General features: G+C 40.1%; 1 protein-coding gene across 1 annotated transcript in view; it reads left to right on the plus strand.

Moving 5' to 3' along the window:
- The first annotated feature begins 10778 nt into the window (after positions 1 to 10778).
- cbfa2t2 (CBFA2/RUNX1 partner transcriptional co-repressor 2) overlaps positions 10779 to 21243 on the plus strand; it is a 52247-nt gene continuing 41782 nt past the window's right edge. The window contains exon 1 of the mRNA XM_084737721.1: positions 10779 to 11396. Within this exon, the coding sequence (XP_084593847.1) occupies positions 11369 to 11396 (28 nt within the window). The 5' untranslated portion in view covers positions 10779 to 11368. The remainder of the gene's footprint in view (positions 11397 to 21243) is intronic.

The raw sequence follows: 21243 nt of genomic DNA on the forward strand, positions 1-21243 counted from the left end.
CGATAAACGCGACCCTACGTGTACCCTTGGTATGGATCTTTGGAAAGAAATGTCCTCCAAGATTTGTGCCAGTCAGTGTGATCTTCACTTTCTGTCTGCCTCAGTTCTGATTATCCAGTTATTTTCATCTAACAAGATACTTTGAATAACTTCCTCTGTTTTCATCTTTATTTCCTCTATTTTCTTACACCCACTCGTCTGATATGTCAAGCAATTCAACTTATTTTCAGCCCACAAGTTGATTTGCAATAATTCTGCCTAAAACATGCACAAAAAAGCTGTAACTAACTAACTTTTTCTTTCAACAATCTATATTTCAGATAATGTGGAAAAAAAAGAAATTGCTGTCTAATACATGTTTGAAACTTATTTGTAATAAGCAACGATTTCAGCAATATATGCCAAATTCAATTAATTCTTAAAACACTGGCATTTCGTCTATTATAAGTTTGAAATGTATTTGCAATAAGCTATGATATCAGCAGTAATGTGCTATATGACCAGGCCATTTGGTCTTGACTCCAGCTCAACATGGACAAGTACTGCACAGTCTTGATGACTCAGCAGAGGTGCACTTAATTGCACAGAGCAGACATTAAGAACATGCATGAGTCAGTGAAACAAGCTGATGAAGCAGTCCACATTTCCAACGCTCTGTTGCATCTGCAAGTAATCTGCCAGCCCTTCAGCTGTGTGTGTGGCGGCCTGTGTCGCATCTGCTTCACAACAGGTGAAACAGCAAACAACTTCCAGCATCCAATTTTAGAAAACACTCTTCTGGGTGGGTTGGTGAAGGGTAATTGCTCCCTTAGTGAAAACAAGTTTGGAACACTGAGTGAAAATTGTTCTCAACCCATACAGATGGTTTCAAAGATAACCATCTGTTACTAGAACGTCTTTATACAACATAAAAGCAGCTAGGCCGATTACCTCTGCCTAAACTGCTGCATTCATTTACAATTGGTTGATGTTTGTCGCTGTATATTGAGTTATAGGTTTATTTTTCTAAAACTGGATTAAATGCTTCCACTGAACATAATGCAGAGCCTTCAAACTGAATATTCTGCCCAGTACAGGCTCTTTAGAAGTTGGTTCCCAATCTTTTGTCTCCCCCTAGTGACTAAATGGCCCCATTACTTCAAAACAGGCATTTAAGTTGTTTGCCAAAGGCATCTTTTTGAATATGACACAGATGTTTGGCAAAAGATAAGACTTGTAGACTTCATAAAAATCACTGTGTGATGCCAGTTTTATTGTAAAAAGAAACAAAAACCAAATAAAACGAAGTCAACAGCTTTAAAGGCAAAATTTGACCTTGCTAGATGTCAGCATCATTTGTCTCTTTCACTCTAAAACCAGGCTGATTTTAATCTAACTGACCTTGTTGAGGCACACGTTTTTTTTACAGATTAATAATAATATATGTCACATATGCATTAATCTCTTCAGCATAAGATTAACGATAAAATTAATGTGTCATCAACTAACATTACAACACCACAATCTGTCCCAGGATTAAATGCACCACCGTTAAATGCATCTAACCATATGTGCAGTAAAAATGTAAGCATTTCTAAACAAACAACTCTGCATGAAACTTGATAGGTTTTAAAGGAATATTAATTTTTAAAACATTAATATATTTTACGTAAGTCTGTTTTGTTTCCACAAACTACTGGGACTGCTCAAGCCTCTACCATTATTGTCTTTACCAATAAGAGCAGTTTATTTACTAACTATTCATTCATTATATATTTATAGATTATGACCCCTTTGATTGATGATTGATTTAAAAGGAATAAATTCATGAATAAATCAAGTAATATTGGTAAATGTGATGATTGCATAGCTTCAATGAAAACGTGGACTTTTTTTGATTTTTGTTTGGATTGAAATTAATATATAATGTGTAATGACATGTACAACATGACAAAATACATTTAATACTTTACTTATCAATGCTTGATTTTAGATTAAGAAAGAATCAAATGACTATTGTTGAAGGGGCTGACCAAAGTAACAAATTCACAGAATTATTACCCAACACCTTAGTTCTGTTAGCGTCTTTTAGCTCACTGATTGGCTTATGGCCTAGAAACACTCTCACCATCTCCTCTCCAGCCACAGCTGTAATTAGTTATTGCACGTTTTTAAATAAATAACAGAAAATAACGATGGGATACACAACATTTTGGATTCACATGTCTCTCTGGCAACTCATAAACTTCCTCCGCTGTTGTACAAGTCTTTGTTCAGAAAAAAAAACAAACACTCAGATGTACTATTTAGCACATCTATAGAACGACTCATATAAACAGCTCAGCGACAGTGAATGGGGGCTTCAATGACAGTGCTCAGTTGTAAGCAGTGCATCTACCTAATGATGTTTTAGCATTATGACAAAGTGTTTGACCATCTGACCCCCTGTGTATACATCTGTCAGTCTATTCCTTTGTGATGTGAGTGGCAGGTGGCCAGCCTATCTCTCACAGTAGCAGGCCGTCATATTATTTCAAAGCTTCAGTGAATGGAACAACAGGATTTGTAAGGATCTCTCACACACAAAAGAATAGACGGCCCCTCATAGAAAACACATTTGTAGTTTGGAGTTGATTTGCTCATCTGATCATTTGATCATAGCACTGAAAACAGGCTATATGTACGGCGACTTCCATAAGTAGGTTTTGGCTCTATTCCAGTACATTTGATGTGAGATGAGAAAATGAGAGAGCTGTAAGTGTTGACTTTTGTGTTTGAAGGTGGTTAAATCCATACTGGATGAACACTGTGGGACTCGTAGCCCTTAATATGCATTGTCTGTACAGATATGAGCAGGCTGAAATTACATGAAAGTTAACATCAGGACTTTAACCTAGATTATGTTCTGTTGTACAGAGCCAAAACAACAAAAAAAAGGATCATTGTCCAAAGTGTTTATGATTTGTAGTACTATTGCACGTTATTTCTGTGATTTGGTACTGTAAAAATATACTCAAGTAGTCTACTTAAGTACAATTTTAAGCTTACTTAACTTGGATATTTTATTTTTCTGCTGCTTTATAGTTCTATTCCAATACATTTCAGAGGGAAATGTTGTGTTTTTAACTTCATTACTATTTATCTGACAGCCATAGCCACTGGTTACTTTACATATCAAGATTTTACTTGCAAAAGAAATTGAGGCACTGTTGAGGCATACTTTTGATACTTTAAGAACATTGGTGTTGCCAATACTTCTGTACTTAAACTAAAGGAAGACACAGAAGGATTTGTCCGAGCTGTTCCTAAACGTCAGAAAGACTGTTCATTTGTTGTGTTTCATTCCCACGACGTCAAATGGAGATGTTTTGGGTTGGTAAAGCATCCCAAGAGCACAGCAAAGTAATGAGAAGTACAGGCAGAGGTCTGAGTCTCTGCAGATACAGTCGCCACCACACACTTCTAGTGGATCATAAGTGATGATTGAAGGGATTATGTTTCTGAGTCTATACGTTGTTCAACATTTTCAATGCAGGACATATACTTGTAGCTAGGGTGGAGTATCAAGGCTACATTGCATCAATTTTATTTTGCATTTTGAATAAAGTCAATAAAATAAAGTCAAAATGTTGAGAACAAAGCTGAAGTGCCACAAATAGTACAATAAACAATATAAAATCATTTAAAAAATGCATTTGTATAAAACAAGTTTAAGAAGTGCCTTTATAGATAAAGAATATTTGTATTTATATTAACTAAATAAAATTAAGTGAAATAGTTTAAAACAAAACAAAACACTATAACAAGAGCACACTATGACCTCCCACTCGCCATCCCCACACCCCCGATTCAATCAGCCACATATATGCATGTCTCAACTCCCCAAAGACAGCGATGGACAGTTGGGGTGGCCTGCTGATTAATTTCAACCTCCCCCCGCTTCCCTCTGCCTCCTCCTGCTCCTGTCATCCTCCAACCATCCCTGCATCCCTCCATCCATCCCTCCCTCCCTTCCCTGCTCTGCAAAGGGCAACAGCTCCAGAGGTCTACCATATGGGCCAGTGTCTGAGCGGCTGACTGCCTGCCTGCCTGCCTCCCTGCAGCTTGCGTGTGTGTGTGTGTTTGTGTGTGTGCTGACTGTTAGCCAGCCCCACCTGTTCCTCTGCAACAACAGACCAGATCACTCCTCTACAGGCCGCCCAGGACAGACAGATAACTGATCACAGACACAAAGATAAATAGGGTAGAGAGGGAGATGAGCGATATGTAGATGTGACAGAAAAGATTTCAATCAAATTGGACAGTCAGATGAGTGATGAGCAGCTGTAAATCATGTTATTGATAAGCACCTGCCAAGAAAAGTCACTGGAAATGTGGAGGAAGAGATCTGAAAATGGAGCAAAAGACAGCAACCCAGATGGATATACCACAAAACAGACACGCAGATGAGCAGATTAAAAAATATGGAATAATTTATTCTCCAAATATGAATGACAGACTGTGTGGTGAACAGACTGCGGTATAGACAGACACACCACGCTGCAGCTCCCTAAACACCCGAGGACATAGGATTATAATGAATGAGAACTTGGGGGTGATAATGAGAGGTCAAACAGAAGAATAAGTCTCAGGCTTGTACACCTGTGGCCCACCTTCTGCTGTCTAAACCACCCAGCGACCTTTTTTTTTTTTTAACCCCCACCATGTTCAGTTACTCTCATTATAACCTACTGAATAATGTAAAGGTATATATGCATGAGGGCTCCAAGCGGAGGAGAGGACACAGGATCTACATAATAGGGCTATCTCTGTCTCCATCTGGTCATGTGTTCATAATCTTCCCCTCCTCCTTCCTAACGCCGATCTATCAGACTCAGTGTCCTATATGCCTCGTCAAACCACCCAACGGTTTAGTGCTTTCTCATGATATCGTGTTTGATCTACATTCTTTTTGGTGCAACAAAATCTGTGTATCTGCAAGAATGCTTGTGTGTTTGTCTCTATCTGTGTGTTTCAGCTGTACATGAGCTGACGCGAGCACTTTGCAGCCTCAGGAGAATTAACCAGGCGTCTGCCACCTGACCCCGTTGACTCCGACCATCCTGGGCTCAGCTGATACGCGTGCCGTGTGGCCCTGACATGAGGAGGACAAAAAAGCAGGAGGAGTGGGAGGAGGCGGAGGACAGAAGGACCAGCAGGCAATGAATGATTATGATGACTAGGGCCATCTTGCTGTCCCCCCCCCCCCAAGCAGCAGAAACCCTGGCCTTGGCCCTGGCTCTGGCTTCCACATGGACCAGCGATCTGGCTCAGGTCGGCGTGGGTCGGCGTGGGTGAAGTGTCACCACCAGGCAGGGTCTGGTCTGTCAGCTGTTAGGGATGACAGGAGGAGAGGAAAGGAGGGGAGAGATGTACGTAACAGAGGATGAGGGAGATGTAAAATAGGTGGGGAGAAATAAATCATGAAAAGATAATTAATGAAGAGTGAAATCATGAAGGGAATAAAGAGAGAGAAAAGATAAAATTGGAAGGAGCAGACTGATACAATGGATAAAAGGGAACAGGTTTTGTGGAGGTGTCATATCTGCCAGGCCTTATGCAACCTACAGAGCTCACGCAGATGGCACGACTGCTGAGAAAGTAGGGTAAACAGTCCTAGCTAATGACTTGCCCCCTCTTGACTCAGTACAGTGCAGTGAAGGAGCAAATAATTGGGGAAAACATTCCCCTCGTGGGGATTAAGAACGTGTCAGGTCAACCACTGTACAGTGGAGAGGGTAAGTGAGTTTCAAAGGGTAAATGTGTGGGCTTATACATTCATGGCATCTTTTCACAGTGTTGTTGGCACTGTCGGATCACTGGAAGGCGGCGATTACTTAACTCAGCAGACTGAGCAGAGAGGAGGGGCAGCGAGTTCTTCTTGAGGCTGAGGACATGTGTGGGGTCAGGATGGGAGAAAGTCCTGCAGGTTCTCCACAGCATGGCTTCAGTCAAGCTTTATTTATATCGCACAAGTCATACATCAAATGCAACTCCAAACTCTGAACATAAAAAGGGTTTTAAAAGGAGCATTAACGATTTTTTAAAAATAAAATAAGAGCTAAACTGTAATAGTGAAAGTGCACACTCACACTCTCTGCCTCTTTCAGGTCCTTTGGCAGGCCGTTGCCCAGACTGAGGCCATAGCAGCTCATGACGGCCTCGCCACACTTCTTTGATCGGACTCTAAGAACAACCAAGAGACAGCTATCAGAGGAACTGAGAGATTTAGTGGATACATGTCATAAAACCGTGTCAGACCATTTAGTGATCTCTAAACCAAAAAAAAAACAGTCAGGTAGCCAGTGAAGCAATTTTAAAACAGGTAATTTGTGCTGTCCTTCTAGCCTTGGTCAGCACACAAGAAGCTGCATTTTGTGCTTGGTGACGGACTATTTTCAGGTTGTGTGACCAGGCTAATTTAAAAGCTACCTCCATTTTGGACTCTGGCTCTCTTCATTCCCTCAGAGGTTAGCACGCTCAGGACACTTTGCAATTGGTCATCGCCTGTGAATACTTTACAAAGCAAACCACAAGTAAATGCACTAGTCATGGCAGTTTCACTGAAATTGATTTTGGACTGAAATGTTGCTGTCTTGCTCATTGCGTTTTGAGAATGTAATGCTGACATATTAATTCAAGCTAAGTTCATTTAGCTTACTTGTTAGCAAATAGTTGACTATTTACACACCCAGCAGGTATGGAGCAACATTAGCATTTATTCACAATTGCAGTTTTAACCACCAGATTAATGTAACTCTAATATTCACTTTTATAACTGCACTTTTTGGTCGTCACTAATTCCTGAGGGAAATGCTTGGCTCTATGCTGTAGCTGCTAAATGCTCCACTATGTTTAGCAGCTAGCACTTGCTAACTTTCTCTGTCTGCTGCTAGGTGTTGAGCAGCTAGCTACCAATGGGTTTTTAGAGAGGTAAGAGAAAACCAAAACATTAGCGTTGCAGGACGGAAAACCAAAACAATGAGTGGAAATATAAAAATACTGATTATCACTGCTTTGTTATTTGAAGAAGTATAGTGTTACGTACTGTGAGCGACTTTCCATGCACACAGGACATCTTTCATTATCTTAATCTCATAAACTTTTAATTGAAAAAGAGGGTTGGAGAGGGTTACATCAGGTAAAAAACCTGGCGACAGCTCAGGACGTTAGACGTTCAGACAGACAGCCAGTGGGTCAAGTCAGCTGATTTGCTGTGTAACAGTCCTGCTGGTGTGATTAAAGGGGCTGTGACAAAGACGCTGAAAGGCGATCAAGGGGGGCAATGGCCAGCTGTCACACAGAGAGACCATAATGACCACGGCAAATCCCACCACCGTCTGAGCCTGTTTCTTCTTTGACTTCAGCCTCCTGCTAACTGACTAGTCATCTCTTTGTTAACCTGTCACAGAGCTGGTTGACAAGATGAGCTAGAGCGGACATTGTTGTCACAATCAAAGGTTTAGTCTGGACTGATTCATTGTAGGAGTAATTCACTGAATACATACTACACATGTAGATTTAAATTACACTGATTGATGATTTACATGTTGAAATAATAAAACATAGAAGACGATCATACAGAAATTGAATATTTCACATAGGAATTGAGTCTTATGGTATTTCATACATGCACAGAAGTAATTTTAAAGTCACATACTCCATACACTCCAAATAAGGCGGTACTTATAAAGGTTTGGTGTTCATTCTTTCTGCATACGTCACTTCTTGTAAAGTGTGAGCTGTGTTCAATTTAATGTTTTGTTTCCCAAGCTCCAGAGGATTTTTGGCGAACAGGCCTTTTGCATTCTTGCAAAAGGCAGAGTCACAAAATAAGCAAAATAAATTGTATGTTATTCGTGGAATAAATGATTAAAACCTTGAATGATATAAAGTGTCCTGACTGAGATGGAGTAATCATTCCTCTCTTAAATTTCAAGGAGAAGAAGCTATCAGTACAGTTCATTCAAGGTATCAGAGTAACATTCTTCTTTTCTTCTTTGTTGTGTCTTGTGTTCTTCCATTTACTGCGTGCACCTGCCACAGACTATGTGGGTGGTTGTTATGTGGAACTACAGACTCTACCCTTTTCATTAAGACAGTAGGCCTGGTGTCACTGGCAACATTTTAAGCTAAGTATTTCTATTTTTTATTATTAATTCAACTCTCTAAAATAACTAAAACTGTTAAAAGTGCAAACATCTCAAAATTGTACTTAAAGCTAAATTATGTAACATTTCTGCATTAAATTGTTGAAAAACATGTTGTTTAGTTGTGTACATTATCCAAAATGTCTCTAACAATGATAAAACCCAGGAAAACCCTAATTTCTTCAAGGTAACGGTGTGTTTCCTACTAGCAGCTAGTTACTATATAGTTTGGGAAAACAAGTATGTCAGATAGTGAGAGAGGAAGTCAATAATAATAAATTACGTTGTCTGCAAACATGATTCCTCCCTGAGTTACATCAACTAGAATTTCACTGGCAATGATGGTTGTTTAACAGCAAAGAAAACAACTCCCATGATCCCACGCTACTTGTCATCATACTACATCTTTTGTTAGTGTCAGAACTAATACACTGTATGTTTAAGTACAGTACTTGAGTAAATGCAGTATTATCCACCACCGTATGCAGGAACAGGCTACTCAAAAGTACCATATTTGGACACAGAGCTCATTCAATGTGACAGCCATAATACGTTATTTTAATCATAAGAAAGTAACATTTTTGTGGCTGAATAACTAGCCCATAGCAAAACAATATCCAATGTGAAAGTTCACTCTTGTGTGAAATAAAAGTAAATAATTGATCATGCATTGTTTGAAATATCATGTCCTTTCTCCTTTTCATTGTTTATAAAAAAAAACAGCACAGTCAGCAGCACGTGACTCGCTCCTGACAGTGACACACCAAGTGGTGACTCTTGACTTCTCTGTCCCCCAAACTGTGGCACCCCCTGATCCTCTGCTCCACATCAGAACAATTAGTGGCCCTTGCCCCCCTTGCTTTACACAGAAAAGGGGGGAAACCCTGTGTTCCCCACACACAGAGGCGGCGGTAGCTGACGGCTCCTTGGCTCATCCGTAGCAGGAGCTGTAGGTAATGACTCCTGCCTGCCACGGTGGACCTTAATTTGTTATTGTAGCAGAGCAGCTGTGCAGCATGCTGCAGAGAGCAGGTGGCAGCCTGGCAGGAGTGGAGGATGGGGGGCTGGAGGGGGAGGGAAGGAGGGGGAGGACAGGAGCGTGTGGCATATGTGGGTGGCTGTAGGGGGGAGGGAGGGTGAAAAAATGATGGTGGATGTGATTATGTGTGTGTGTGTGTGTGTGTGTGTGTGTGTGTGTGTGTGTGTGTGTTGGGGGTGGTATAGCTCAAAACCTTCTCAGCCAGCATCCAAATATTATGCTTGTAAAGAAGAGGCACACGTGAGACTTTGGATGGAGTCCAGCTCAGTTTGACTGTGTAGGTTTTGGAGTTCTGACTCTGTTACAAAACTCAACAGATGACACCTCAAATATTTAACTTCAGGTTTTAACTTGCTGGCTTGCACAAACAAGGATTAATTTTTAAACCTGATTAAATCATGGCTCAACTGTAAATGATGTTGCGCCAATCTTAAGAAAGCTAAAACTAAGAGAGATTAAATTTAAACCTCTCTTTAAACCACAGTTTACATTTTCCTCTAGATGAATTCTGTTGCGAAAAAAACCTTGAACTCAAAGTTAAAATGTGATCCAGTATTAACTTTAAACTTGAGGTTTAACTTTTAAAATGGCAACATTTTTTTGTGATGGATTGAGCAAAATAATTAAGGTCCTAAAAGACAGTTAGGCACCAGACTAAACACAATTGAGTTTGATGCATCTCTTCTTTCTTTTGCATTCTTGATGCATTAAAAGAGACTCCCGTCACTCTCTTTTTCTTACTATGTTGTTGTTCATTTTTTAGTCTTCTCTTATTTGGCCATAATTCTCCACTAATTCAGCCAAAAACCTTTTCTCAAAGGAGGAGAAATTGGACCCGCTCTAGCTGAGTCATCTTATAGGCTAACTGGGCCAACTAAACTTTTAGCTAGTAAAGCAAACAATGCTTTTTGTTAATGTTTTAGTTAACTAGAGAAGAATGTGTAGTTCTGTTGACTTTTAACTAGTCACTGAACATTGTAACATTATTAACTGTTCCACTAGCTAGTAAACAGTCTAGCATTTTTTTATTTTTTTTTTAGCTAGCTAGCAAACAATATAATGTTCTGTTAACTTTTTAACTAGCTAGCAAACTGTTTTATTAACTCTTAGCTAGCTTTTGTTACCCTTTTAGGTCGCTAGTAAACAATGTCACATTTTGTTAATTATTTAATTACTTAGCAAACAATCCAATGTTTTGTTCAATTTTTAGATATACAGCAAACAGTGTAGCATTTTGTTGAGTTTTTTGCTAGCTAGAGTAAACAATGTAACATTTCTAACTTTTTGGCTAGCTAGCATCTACAGTATAACATTTTGTTAAGGAATACTTAAGATGCTTACTAGTTTACTGGATTCTGATAGGACTCAAATTTATTTCTTTTTCGTTTGGGTAAGTATACAATAGACAATGACTAAACATGGTTTACATCAATAAACCTGGGTTTACTAAGCACAGGTTCTTTTCTGCTTAATTTTAAATCTGGATTTACTCATTTTAAACCTATTTTAGCAAGAACTCTGGTTAGAACTAATCCCGGATTAATCTGTTGGTGCAATCCAGTTCAACTGTGGTTAAACTGTTGAAAATGTATAAACTGGAACACCAGCTCATTCCTTAGGGCTGCTTATTATCAAGTAAGATCCATCATTTTCGGTTTCATCAGGCTCTATCTATCCTCGCTTGCTCCAATGACAATTTGTGGAGCCATTCCAGGCAATAGATTGAGGCTGTGAAAAACAAAATCAATACACCAACAAGTCGAGGTCATAAACGACTTTGCTCAAGGCAATGGAAGTGTGTCTGCAGTGAGGATTATGTGAGTTGAGCTCTGGTGTCGCTCGGAGGAGTTAATCATTACTGAGACACGGAGCGTTATCGGCTTTCTGCTTTACAAAAAAAAAAAGAAAAGAAAGAAAGAAAGAAATGCTCACAATTAGTACCGCCCACACAAATATTCTCTGTTGAGCTGAAGAATTAACTACCTGGTGCCTGGTGGTGAACTGGATCGATCAAGACTGTCTGCCTGCAGGTTTCGTTTCATTCTGTTTTAATTCCGAAGTGCTTTAAAGTGAAGTTTTCATCGCTGCCGAAGAGAAACTAAAGGACTTTGTATTAGCCATCATTCTGCAACGAAGAGGAAATCTCAAAAATACGAGCAGCATGGTCGGAATGCCGAGTGTTTTAAACTGTAAGTAGACTTTAAATTATGCTCAACGTGCTGAGTAATGAAGCATCACATTAGAGGTACTTTAACCTGGCATTTATCCACAGGTAACCTATGCATAGCCTATATTTGCACCTGCACACACTGTGCTGCAGCTGAGTCATTATAAATGGCCCACATGTCAGTGATCTCATTTATGTGTTTTACATAATTAAGCACCAGAATCTGAGCTAAAGGGCTGTCCCTGCCTCCTAATGAAAATATAGCAGAATTAAGCTTTATCAAGGCTACTTAATGTGCACAGAAAAAAAAAACTTCTCTCTATTATTTTCTGATTCTTCTCCAAGAGCAGGCTAATTCTTCAGAGAAGACCTTTGAATGTGTTACTTCAGATCCTATCAAATCATTATAATGACCAAACAAAACCCCAGTCATCCCTTTGTCTGCTCAGATCTTACGCTCATTAGGATCCATTAAAGAGTGAGAATAAACTATGCATAACACTCACTCTTTTGGATGTATTATCCCTTATATGGCCCCCACAAGACAGCTATTATGCTCCCATTTGATTGAATAGCAGCTTTTGGGTCTATGTGTCTTTTCAGTGGAGGATTTGGAGCCCTTAATCCACCAGGCAAAGTTTTTTTTCTCTTTCCACCATCTGGAGTTTACAGCTTTTTAAGACAAAAACACCAGGCGGTGTGAAACCAGGCTGGAGCTGCTGCTTGATGCCAGGAGGAGGAGGTTTTTCCCTTTATTTTTGCCTGCAGTTTCTGTCTGCTTTTACATCAGGGGTCAATGGTACAGTCCTGCAATGCAAGAGGGGTCACAGGGCCTGAGGGCATGGCAGTAGGGCCCCATGTGTCATTGTGAGACCCCTGAGGACTCCAATTGGTCCACATAGAGACAAATAATTGCATGACAAAGACATGACTGTAATGCTGATGGTGATGGTGCTGATGGGGCTGCTACAGTGACCACCAGGGAGCAGCAGAGTGTGTACTGTAATGACCATAAACATGATGGATTCTGGGTTTGAAAGCAATCCCTGTTTTGGAAATTCTGGTTCCAACTAAAACCCGAAACAGATAAAATATGTGTATTCGTCTGTTTTACCGTAATTGCTGTTTAAGTTGGAGTAATTTGATGTTACACAGAAAGCTAAATAGCCCTCTGGGAAAGCAGGGATGCTGTGTGTGTACACTGGGAGAAAATGTGTTAAAGAGCATGTAGGCTAAACATTGCTCACACACTAGTCAATCATTTCCATTCTGCCTTGATTCAATTAGCTCTACTCGAAAACATGTGGATAATTTGGAAGCCCCGATAATTTTCCCTTTTGCCTTTTTCTTTCTTTTTCTTTGGGGTGGGTTACAGAGTCAGATTCCAATCCTCTGACATTAAAAGGGGAAATAAACGACAAAGGGGCCCTGCAGGTTTGCATTAGAGACCTAATTGGTTTTGGCTTGAGTGGGCTGTTAGCGTTGCCAGACGTGGGCCCTTTGTGTTTTGCCATGTGGGAGAATTTGCCTGTGCTGGAGGTAGAAAAAGGAGAGGTGCCTGCAGATCTTCTCTGAGTCACCCCTGCTTGTCTTTGTGGGCTGTTTGTGTGCACGTGTGGACATCTGTGAATGTGTTTGTAGGCATGAAGAAGTGTAATTTTGTGTATGTATGTTGAAAGCGTTTGCAGTTGTGTTTTTCATGTGCTTTTCTGTGTGTTGTGATGTGTCAAACCACCTGTCAGTTACTGCCAGGCAGTCTCCTTCATCCTTACTGCCCTCCTGTCCCTGTTTTCATCTTGTATTATTCAGCCATATTGCTCTATTAATTAGGCCAAAAAGTTTTTCTCAAAGGAGGAGAAATTAGAGCCTCTCTGCCAAGCCATCATGAGTAGGCTAATCAGGCTAACTAATTAGCTAACAATATGATAAAGTTTTGATAAATTTTTTAGCTTGCTAGGAAACAATGTATTGTTTTGTTAACTTTCAGCTAGCTAGCAAACAGTGTAATGTTTTGTAATTTTTTTTGTAATGTTTTGCTAGCCTTTTACTGAACTAATAAACAATGTAACGTTTTGCTAGCCTTTTAGCTAGCTAATAGTGTAACGTTTAGCTCAGCACTTGCTGCTGAAAGATAACAGTTCCTCTCTTTTATACTTAGTAGGTCCCGACTACAGATGTAATAATACCAGAAATTTAGTAGTCGATACCAATACCAGTGAATTTCCATGAGTCCCGATAACAAAAAACAAAAACAAGAATAAAATTTAGCCTCATTTTTGGCCACAAAAGTCTTCTGACCTTCTAGGACACAAGATTGAGGGGGATATTTATTATGGTGGACACACTGTATGGTGAGCATTGAATTTTGCCATGTCTTGAAAGTAATGCAGACTGCAGTGATTTCTGCTGCTGAACTTGTATATAAATAATTTGAAGTTAAGTAACTTATATAAGTATATACGTTGAACTCAAATGCAGCAGTACTTTAAATTGGTGAGAGACAAAATGCTAAATTATATTTTGTAATCTGGATGACAGATGACAGGACAGTGGCCTGTGAGCTATGGTAACTGGCAGTGCAGCAGTGCAGCTGTCTCAGGCAACACTACTGGTAATGTGTATTTCAGGATAACAAGGAAAACACTTTCAATACGTTGTCGATGTAACATGAACATGAAGTGAAACTCGCTCACTCACCGTCTGTCTGTGAGCCGCTTTGCTAAGTTAGTAAGTTGGAAGAGTTTCCGCCTTTCGTCTGAAAAGTTTGATGGCACGGTTTTTGTACTGGTTATTGGGAATGTATTTTTAATCCTGGATGATCCTTCAGTACTGTAAAGAAAAACGATTTCTGCCACTTTTTCAGCATTTTGGCATCAACTTGGTACCAAAGTATCAATTTTCGTGACATCCCTAGGCCAAATAGAACTCAAATTTATTGTTTATTTATTTCATTTGGGTAAGTCACTATCTCCAAATTGAGTAAATGTGGTTTTCATCAATAAATGTGTATTTACTAAACTGAGGTTGGGGTTTAATTGTGCAATAGAGCTTTTTCGTTGAGAATTGTGTATCTGTGAATGTGCTGTTTCAGGTACATATGTGGAAAATGTGTGCAAATACATCGAATTGCGTTCACTCGTCTGTTTTTCTGTGTGTTGCTATGTGTCATGCATGCGGTTGGCTGTGTTTTTGCAAAATGCGTGTGCTCGGGTGTGTGTGTTTGTGTGTGTCAGGCTGTGAGCCCAGTATCCTTCTCACTCCCTCTGGTCTCTGCGTGGGTCTTTTCCACCAGCACTACCACCTGTTAGTGTTTTACTCGGGCCCCAGGGCTACAATGACTACACAACCTTCCAGATTTGCTCATCAAGCCCATCAGATCGGCTCCCTTACCTAAAATCTGGCTCCCATTTCCTATCACAGGACCGATCTGAAGCTGGAGCTGGATTCCCCGGTGCAGTTTAGCTGAGTCAAGATGCTGTGCAGTTGTGAGCAGAGCTGAGTTTGATTAATGACTCATGAACATTTCATTCAGTGTGCTGCACTTCTGGATCGCGCTAAAGTGTTTGCTAAGTGTGGTTTTAGTGGGAAAAGTGATATTTAAAGACTGAATTTATGGGGTCACTTTGTTGCCCAGTGCTCCACATGTGAGAACCACAACAAAGAATCTGGTGTCTTCTGTTTGAGTAATAATATGTGTCCAAACGACAATTTTAACAGACTTTAATTGCAAATCTACTGCTGGGAAAATTGAAGTCTAAGATTTAAACAAACCCTAATTGTAATGACGCGTTTATTACCCATTGACAGGAAATGAAAATATATCATCTCTGCATCTTATTATGAAGTTCCCTCCCTTGTCTTGAATCCCAAACCACTCCAAACAGCATCATCGGTCTTTCCAAACAGATAGGATTTGTCATGTTCCGTGTTTCGTGAGACCTCTGAGCTTTCTGTCCCGTTGTCTGTTTCCAATTCAGCACACTGTGTTCCCCTGTCTATTACTTCAGACACTGTGGCAACCTGAAGCAAAGTTTGAAAAAAAAAAAAACGAGAGAAAGAGAGGAGTGACCAAACAGTTAAAGGGGGGGAAAAAAAGAAAACAGCGAGTAGAAAGGGATTAACTGTCAGGGAGAATGTGAGGCTAATTGAAGCCAGTTTTGCACAGCTGTTTCTTGTTGCTGTGCGGCACTGCACGGAGCGGCTGCGAGGATAGGATCCAGATGTGATCTTGCGCTGAGGATCACCCGCCAATAACAATCCTGCAGAAATACCCAGCCGTACAGGAGACGAGAGCTATTAGAGTGTCCACGCTCGCTCAACAAAACATCACTTCTCTGCCTCGGAAAGATAACCCTAGCTCTGTGCTGCTTTCTTTACTCTTGATTGCAGCTCTCGGCTCAGCTCCTGAGCGTTGTTAACACTGTCATTTTGTTATACTACTAGTCACCCCCATGACCTCTGTATTCAGGTGTCACGAGGTAGCGTAAACATCGCTCTGACACATTCGACTATTCCAAAAAGGCGGCTCGCTGGGTTCCAGAGTGGTTTTGCATATTTGTCATATGGCTTTTGAAACATTCAACCAAGAGGGATTAAGGCTTCTTTTGTGTGTTTCTTCTGTGTTTCATTTAAATCGTTGTGGAGAAAAAAAAAATCATGTATCCTTTATCAGGACGGCGGCATGCAGGTCCCAGGATTGTGTGCAGGCATTTATTCGGTGCTCTACTTTAAGTGGTTGGGAACAAAAGGGCCCAGTCACTTCAGAGTGAATTGGAGTGGTCAGGCAAAAAAAAAGAAGCAAGTGAAAGGAACTTATCACCATATTATACTTTTTTAATGCCCCAGTCTCTCTGTTCCCACTCCTCATGCCTTTCACCCCCCTTCCATATTTCCCACTTGGCCCCAGACAAAGAGGGGTTAGCATTGGTTCCCCCTTTTCTCCACGCCTTCCAGGGTTACCCCAACGCTTCTTTCTCACCTCCTGTTTCTGTCTGACGTCCGGCCTCCTTCCATCCACTCCTCTTTGTTCTCTCCCAATCTTTCTGTCCCCCATTCCTCTTTCCGTCTCCGTTTATCTGTCCTTATCCCTCTCTCGCCATCCCCTCCACCTCGTCTGTCTTGGCCATCATGTGGAGAGTCCAAATGCAGCTGGCCTGTCATCACCCAGAGGAAAGCTGACATCCAGCTGTGTATAAGCTCTTATTGGAGAGTCTCAGTTCATGGTTTGACAAGATATAGGCAATGTCACACTTTCTTTAAACCCTTTTCCCCTTCTTCCATTTTTCATGATTTCTTATTTTTTGTACAGCCCCAATTCCAAAATAGTTGGGATGCTGTATAAAATACTGAATACTTTTCAACCTATATTCAGCTGGATACAGTAAACACAAGATCTTTAGTGTTGACTTATCAACTTTATCAAAAGCTGTGAAAAGTTGTTCACAAGCATGGGTGGGATGAGGTTCACCATGTGGGTGAATAGTCAAACAGTTTTAAAACGTTTCTCAACACACAATTGCAGTTAATTTAGGGATTTCACCCTCTACAAATCAAATTATCACTAGAAGGTGTGAGGGTGTGTTAGTGGCTAAGACATTTTGGGTAACTTGCACATCTGTGAGAGCACCATTAATGCTGAAAGGTACATACATGTTTTGGAGCAACGTATGATGCCATCCAGACAACGTCTTGTTCACAGACCTCTGACATACTGTACCGACTTCTACATATGAAATCTACAAAATCTACAGCATAACCCAAAGTATTTTACTATTTCATTAATGAATAAAAATCCCATTTAAAACAACATCTTACTAGGTAAGATAACCATGTATATTAGATTGTAATGTGCATGAAGTAGACATATGGAATTATGCATGACCTTTCTTTGTTTTAATATCAACACTGTGTCGGCCTTCACTCATCCTGCTCTATTGACATCAGCCTCAGCTTTGAAAAAACTCATATTGGTGGACGAATAGTTACAAGATATTACAAATCATACATGAACAAAAGTTGATATGCAATATGTGAATTTATAAAACAGTAACCAAGCATTTACTTTCATCCACCATGTTTTTGCATATATGACATGTAGTCTGCCATCACATTAAGGGTAGACAGAATAATCATTATTGTTACAGAGAGCTGATGTTCTCTGCAATTAGGTGGAAAAAATATATCAGTATTGGCATTGGCAATTGTCTGAAATGAGTTGCAAAATGTCAGCATGTTGCCAAAAGTCCAGTACCCTCCAACCCTCTTTAGTAGAGCTTGCCCAGTACTGGAGTTTTGGGGCAGATGCCGATACCAATATAAGGGAGTGAAAAATTTCTATACGATTTATTGGCAAATATTGTTTTCTTTCTTTTTGTGTCTCTTTTTCATGCTTTAGAACATTTAGTCCATGATGGGACACAAATCACAATTGACCATCTTTTTCTGGATTTGGTTATTGCACCTTTAAACTTGAATTAAGAAAAATGTATACATGAAATCCTGCCAATAAAACTAAATGAATATAAACAATTTGCATTATAAGTTTGCATGTTGATGCAGACAACATATACACTGATACAGACCGATATAGCCATGATAGGTCCAATGATATCAGCTGAATCTGTCTGGCTCTATTATTATTTTTGTCAGTATATTTCTGTATATTGGAGGAATGAAAATGTTTTATGGAGCTGTTTAACCAAAATGATCATCACTTAACCTATCAGCTGAAACACATGTCATGCTTTTGTGCAACAAGCAGAAAAATCAAAGTCTCTGACCCAGATTATGACTGCTTCACATCCTGACAGATAATGATGAAGATGATGTGTGGCCTTGGCCTAGTCTCACTTTATCAGACACACACAGACAATGAATGTGACAGAGGATCTTAGCCTGAGCCAATATCACTCTCGAGCTCTCCTCTCCACGTGTCAGTTGTGAGTTTTATGACTTTTGTCAAGTTCACCTCATCTGTCCCTTCTCTGATTTCACTCCTGCTGGGCTCTGTGTTGTCAGAGAACAAGACCTGCTCTCTTCACTACACACACATAAACTCGCGTTGCACTGTGTATGGCTCTTGCTCCCAGGGTGGAATGTGTTCTGGGTGCTCTTGTTTATGTGTCTTGTCCACAGCTGGTGTCTCTGCTTGTTGTCTTTGCCTTGTTTGTCCTCGCGGAGTACCGTAGCAGGATGTCATAGCCGTGGTGGGTCTGCAAAGCCACAACATAGCAGGTGCTGCCACGGTCCTACCCCGTTGTTCTCTTAGGACTGTTGGTCTCAAACTTTTTCATGTCAAGGACCCCCAAACTTACACAGATTAGACCATGAACCCCCATCAAGATTTTACCCAAGGGTCTCCAATCTGAGAAGATTTTTGCTTTTAGATGTTTTAGTATTATATCTTATTATATTTGATATATTCTGTCACTGTATTATTTATGTGTAGAAGCCATGTGTTTATAACAGGCTGATTATTTCTTTATCTCGAGATAGCAAATGCCATTTTCTCATGTTAACAGGTTGATTATTTTATCTCAAGAAAACAAATCTCATTTTCTTGTGTTAGTTTATTTCATTATCTCCAAAAAACAAGCTTTGTTATCTCAGGATAACTGAATAATTAATTTGCAGTCTCAAGAATTTCAGGATTGGCTGTTCTCAGTTTCTGTGCTTACGGATGGAATTACAGTAAAAATAAATCATCTTTGCTTGGGACTCCTTGCGTCCCCCTTCAGGACCCACGGGGGGTCCCTGGACCCATCTTTGAGAACCGCTGAGTTAGAACATATTTGTACAATTTGATTTGCAAATCCAAGCAGGGATAACTGGGAAGGCAAGAGGAGGTTAAGTTTGATTTGTTATGTCTTGAAATGAAAAAGACCTAGAACAAGTAAAACTGTAAATACACCCTCTCTCCGTTACACTCACTCACACACACACACACACACACACACACACACACACACACACACACACACACACACACAAATTGAGGATCATATTGCAACACTGACAAGCCCAAACATCCCTGAGGCTTAACCTTGGGAAATGCCAACACATGTCTTTGAATGTGAGTGTGTGTGTGTGTGTGTGTGTGTGCAAAGACAGACGTTATCTCCTCTCAACTTTAATTGAGCCCTTCTGAAATCCCCCAAACTATTACACACACAGACACACACACACACACACACACACACCCACACAAATACATGCCAAGAGTAAAGCCTGCAGGCTCTATCACTCTGCCTGGCCAGGTGTTCCCGGCTCCACTGCCAGATGAACCACCTGCAGATCACAGGTGTGGCCATCGCCAGGGAAGAGAACAACACAGCTGCTCCTGCAGCCTCAGACAGAGAAACAGAGAAGGAAGGTTTATATAGAATCAACTGCTGCTGGTAGCAAGAGTCACACTCACACATCAGGCAAATCTATACAGTATAAAGTAACATTATACTGTGGGTGGTGTTGTCATCACCTTCTTCTCAGTCAAGACAACTTTCCCTCTCTCAGCCCGCTAGCGATGTGCGTTTATTTGAAGCCTCTTAGTGGGAGTTGTTATGAACCATGACACGGTAACCTTGACATGTAGGTTCATGTATTTTTATAACATTGGAAACAGAAAGATATGTTATGTCTCTGCTGTATCTGTGCTACTGCATTTGCCACTGTTGTGCTACTCCTTTATCAAGGCTTAATTTATTGCTCCCATTAATTGCAATTAGTGGGACAACCAAATGCAGGGACAAAGATTAATGAATGCTAAATATTTTGGGAAAATTTTCAGTGTTGTCAGTTTAGATTTTCTCCTTAGACAAGAATCGCTACAGAGATTGACCTTTTTTTTTCTTTTAAAGAGTAAGATACGTTTTGTTTAACCAGAAACAGCTGTTTTATAGCTTTTGTCAAACTCACCAGATTCTATTTTCAGAAACAGTAATTTTACCATCATAAAACACACTTCATTCAAGCTTGACAGACAAAAAAATGAAACTCACCAAAAATGTCTTGGTTCATCTTACCACAGTTCCAACAATCACCAACGCTGGTTTGGTTGAAATAAACCCTTGATTCACTGTGACAGATGTAAAAATATTCTGTCTGTAGGCTACACACTGTTTCTCCCCGCTGCTTTTCTAATGTCCGGCCTCCCCCTCGCTTGTTTCCCGATAATTTCACGTCTAACTCAGTGAATTATGGGTTTATTTCGACCAAACCAGAGTTTGTGATTGTTGGAGCAATGGAAAGACTAGCCAAGACTTTTTTTTTTTTTTTTTGTGAGATTTATTTTGTTTTTCTCTGGTTTGAATGATGATGACAGTGACAATGATAAAGGTACAGAGAGAGCAACTAAATAGCTGTTTCTGGTTAAATAAAACATATTTTAGTCATTAAAAGCAAACCTTTCCATGACACTGTCAGTCACTCATAGTAAAAATCCAAGCCTCTCGGTGGCAAAAACAAGCACTTTTAGTGAACGTACTTTGACAGATGAGGATTACATTGTAGTTTAATTTCTTCTGCTGGCCGCAGCACTCTCCCTCAATATCTCAATATGGGACCAATTATAAAAACTGGCGTCCCATTTAATGAGCAGTTTGCCATCTCTGTTGCTAATGGTGCAAAAGTTATGTTATTTTTACACACTATTTACTAAAGGTGGGGTAAGAGATTGTGAGGAAAATATTGTAGTTGATTATTGAGTGTCTTTCTCAGGTCGCCAGATGCCAGCGCTTTGGGTTGAGTCGATTACTGGACAGATTGGTCCAAGCCACCAACCCAGATTGGTTGGATTGGCTTTTGACAACCAGGGAAAGAGACTCAACAAATTAATATATTTAACTGATTTCACTTCTCTAATCACTGGGGGA

Source organism: Lutjanus erythropterus, chromosome 2 (assembly GCF_056507025.1).
Source record: "Lutjanus erythropterus isolate fLutEry1 chromosome 2, fLutEry1.hap2, whole genome shotgun sequence".
NCBI classification, from domain to species: Eukaryota; Metazoa; Chordata; class Actinopteri; order Lutjaniformes; family Lutjanidae; genus Lutjanus; species Lutjanus erythropterus.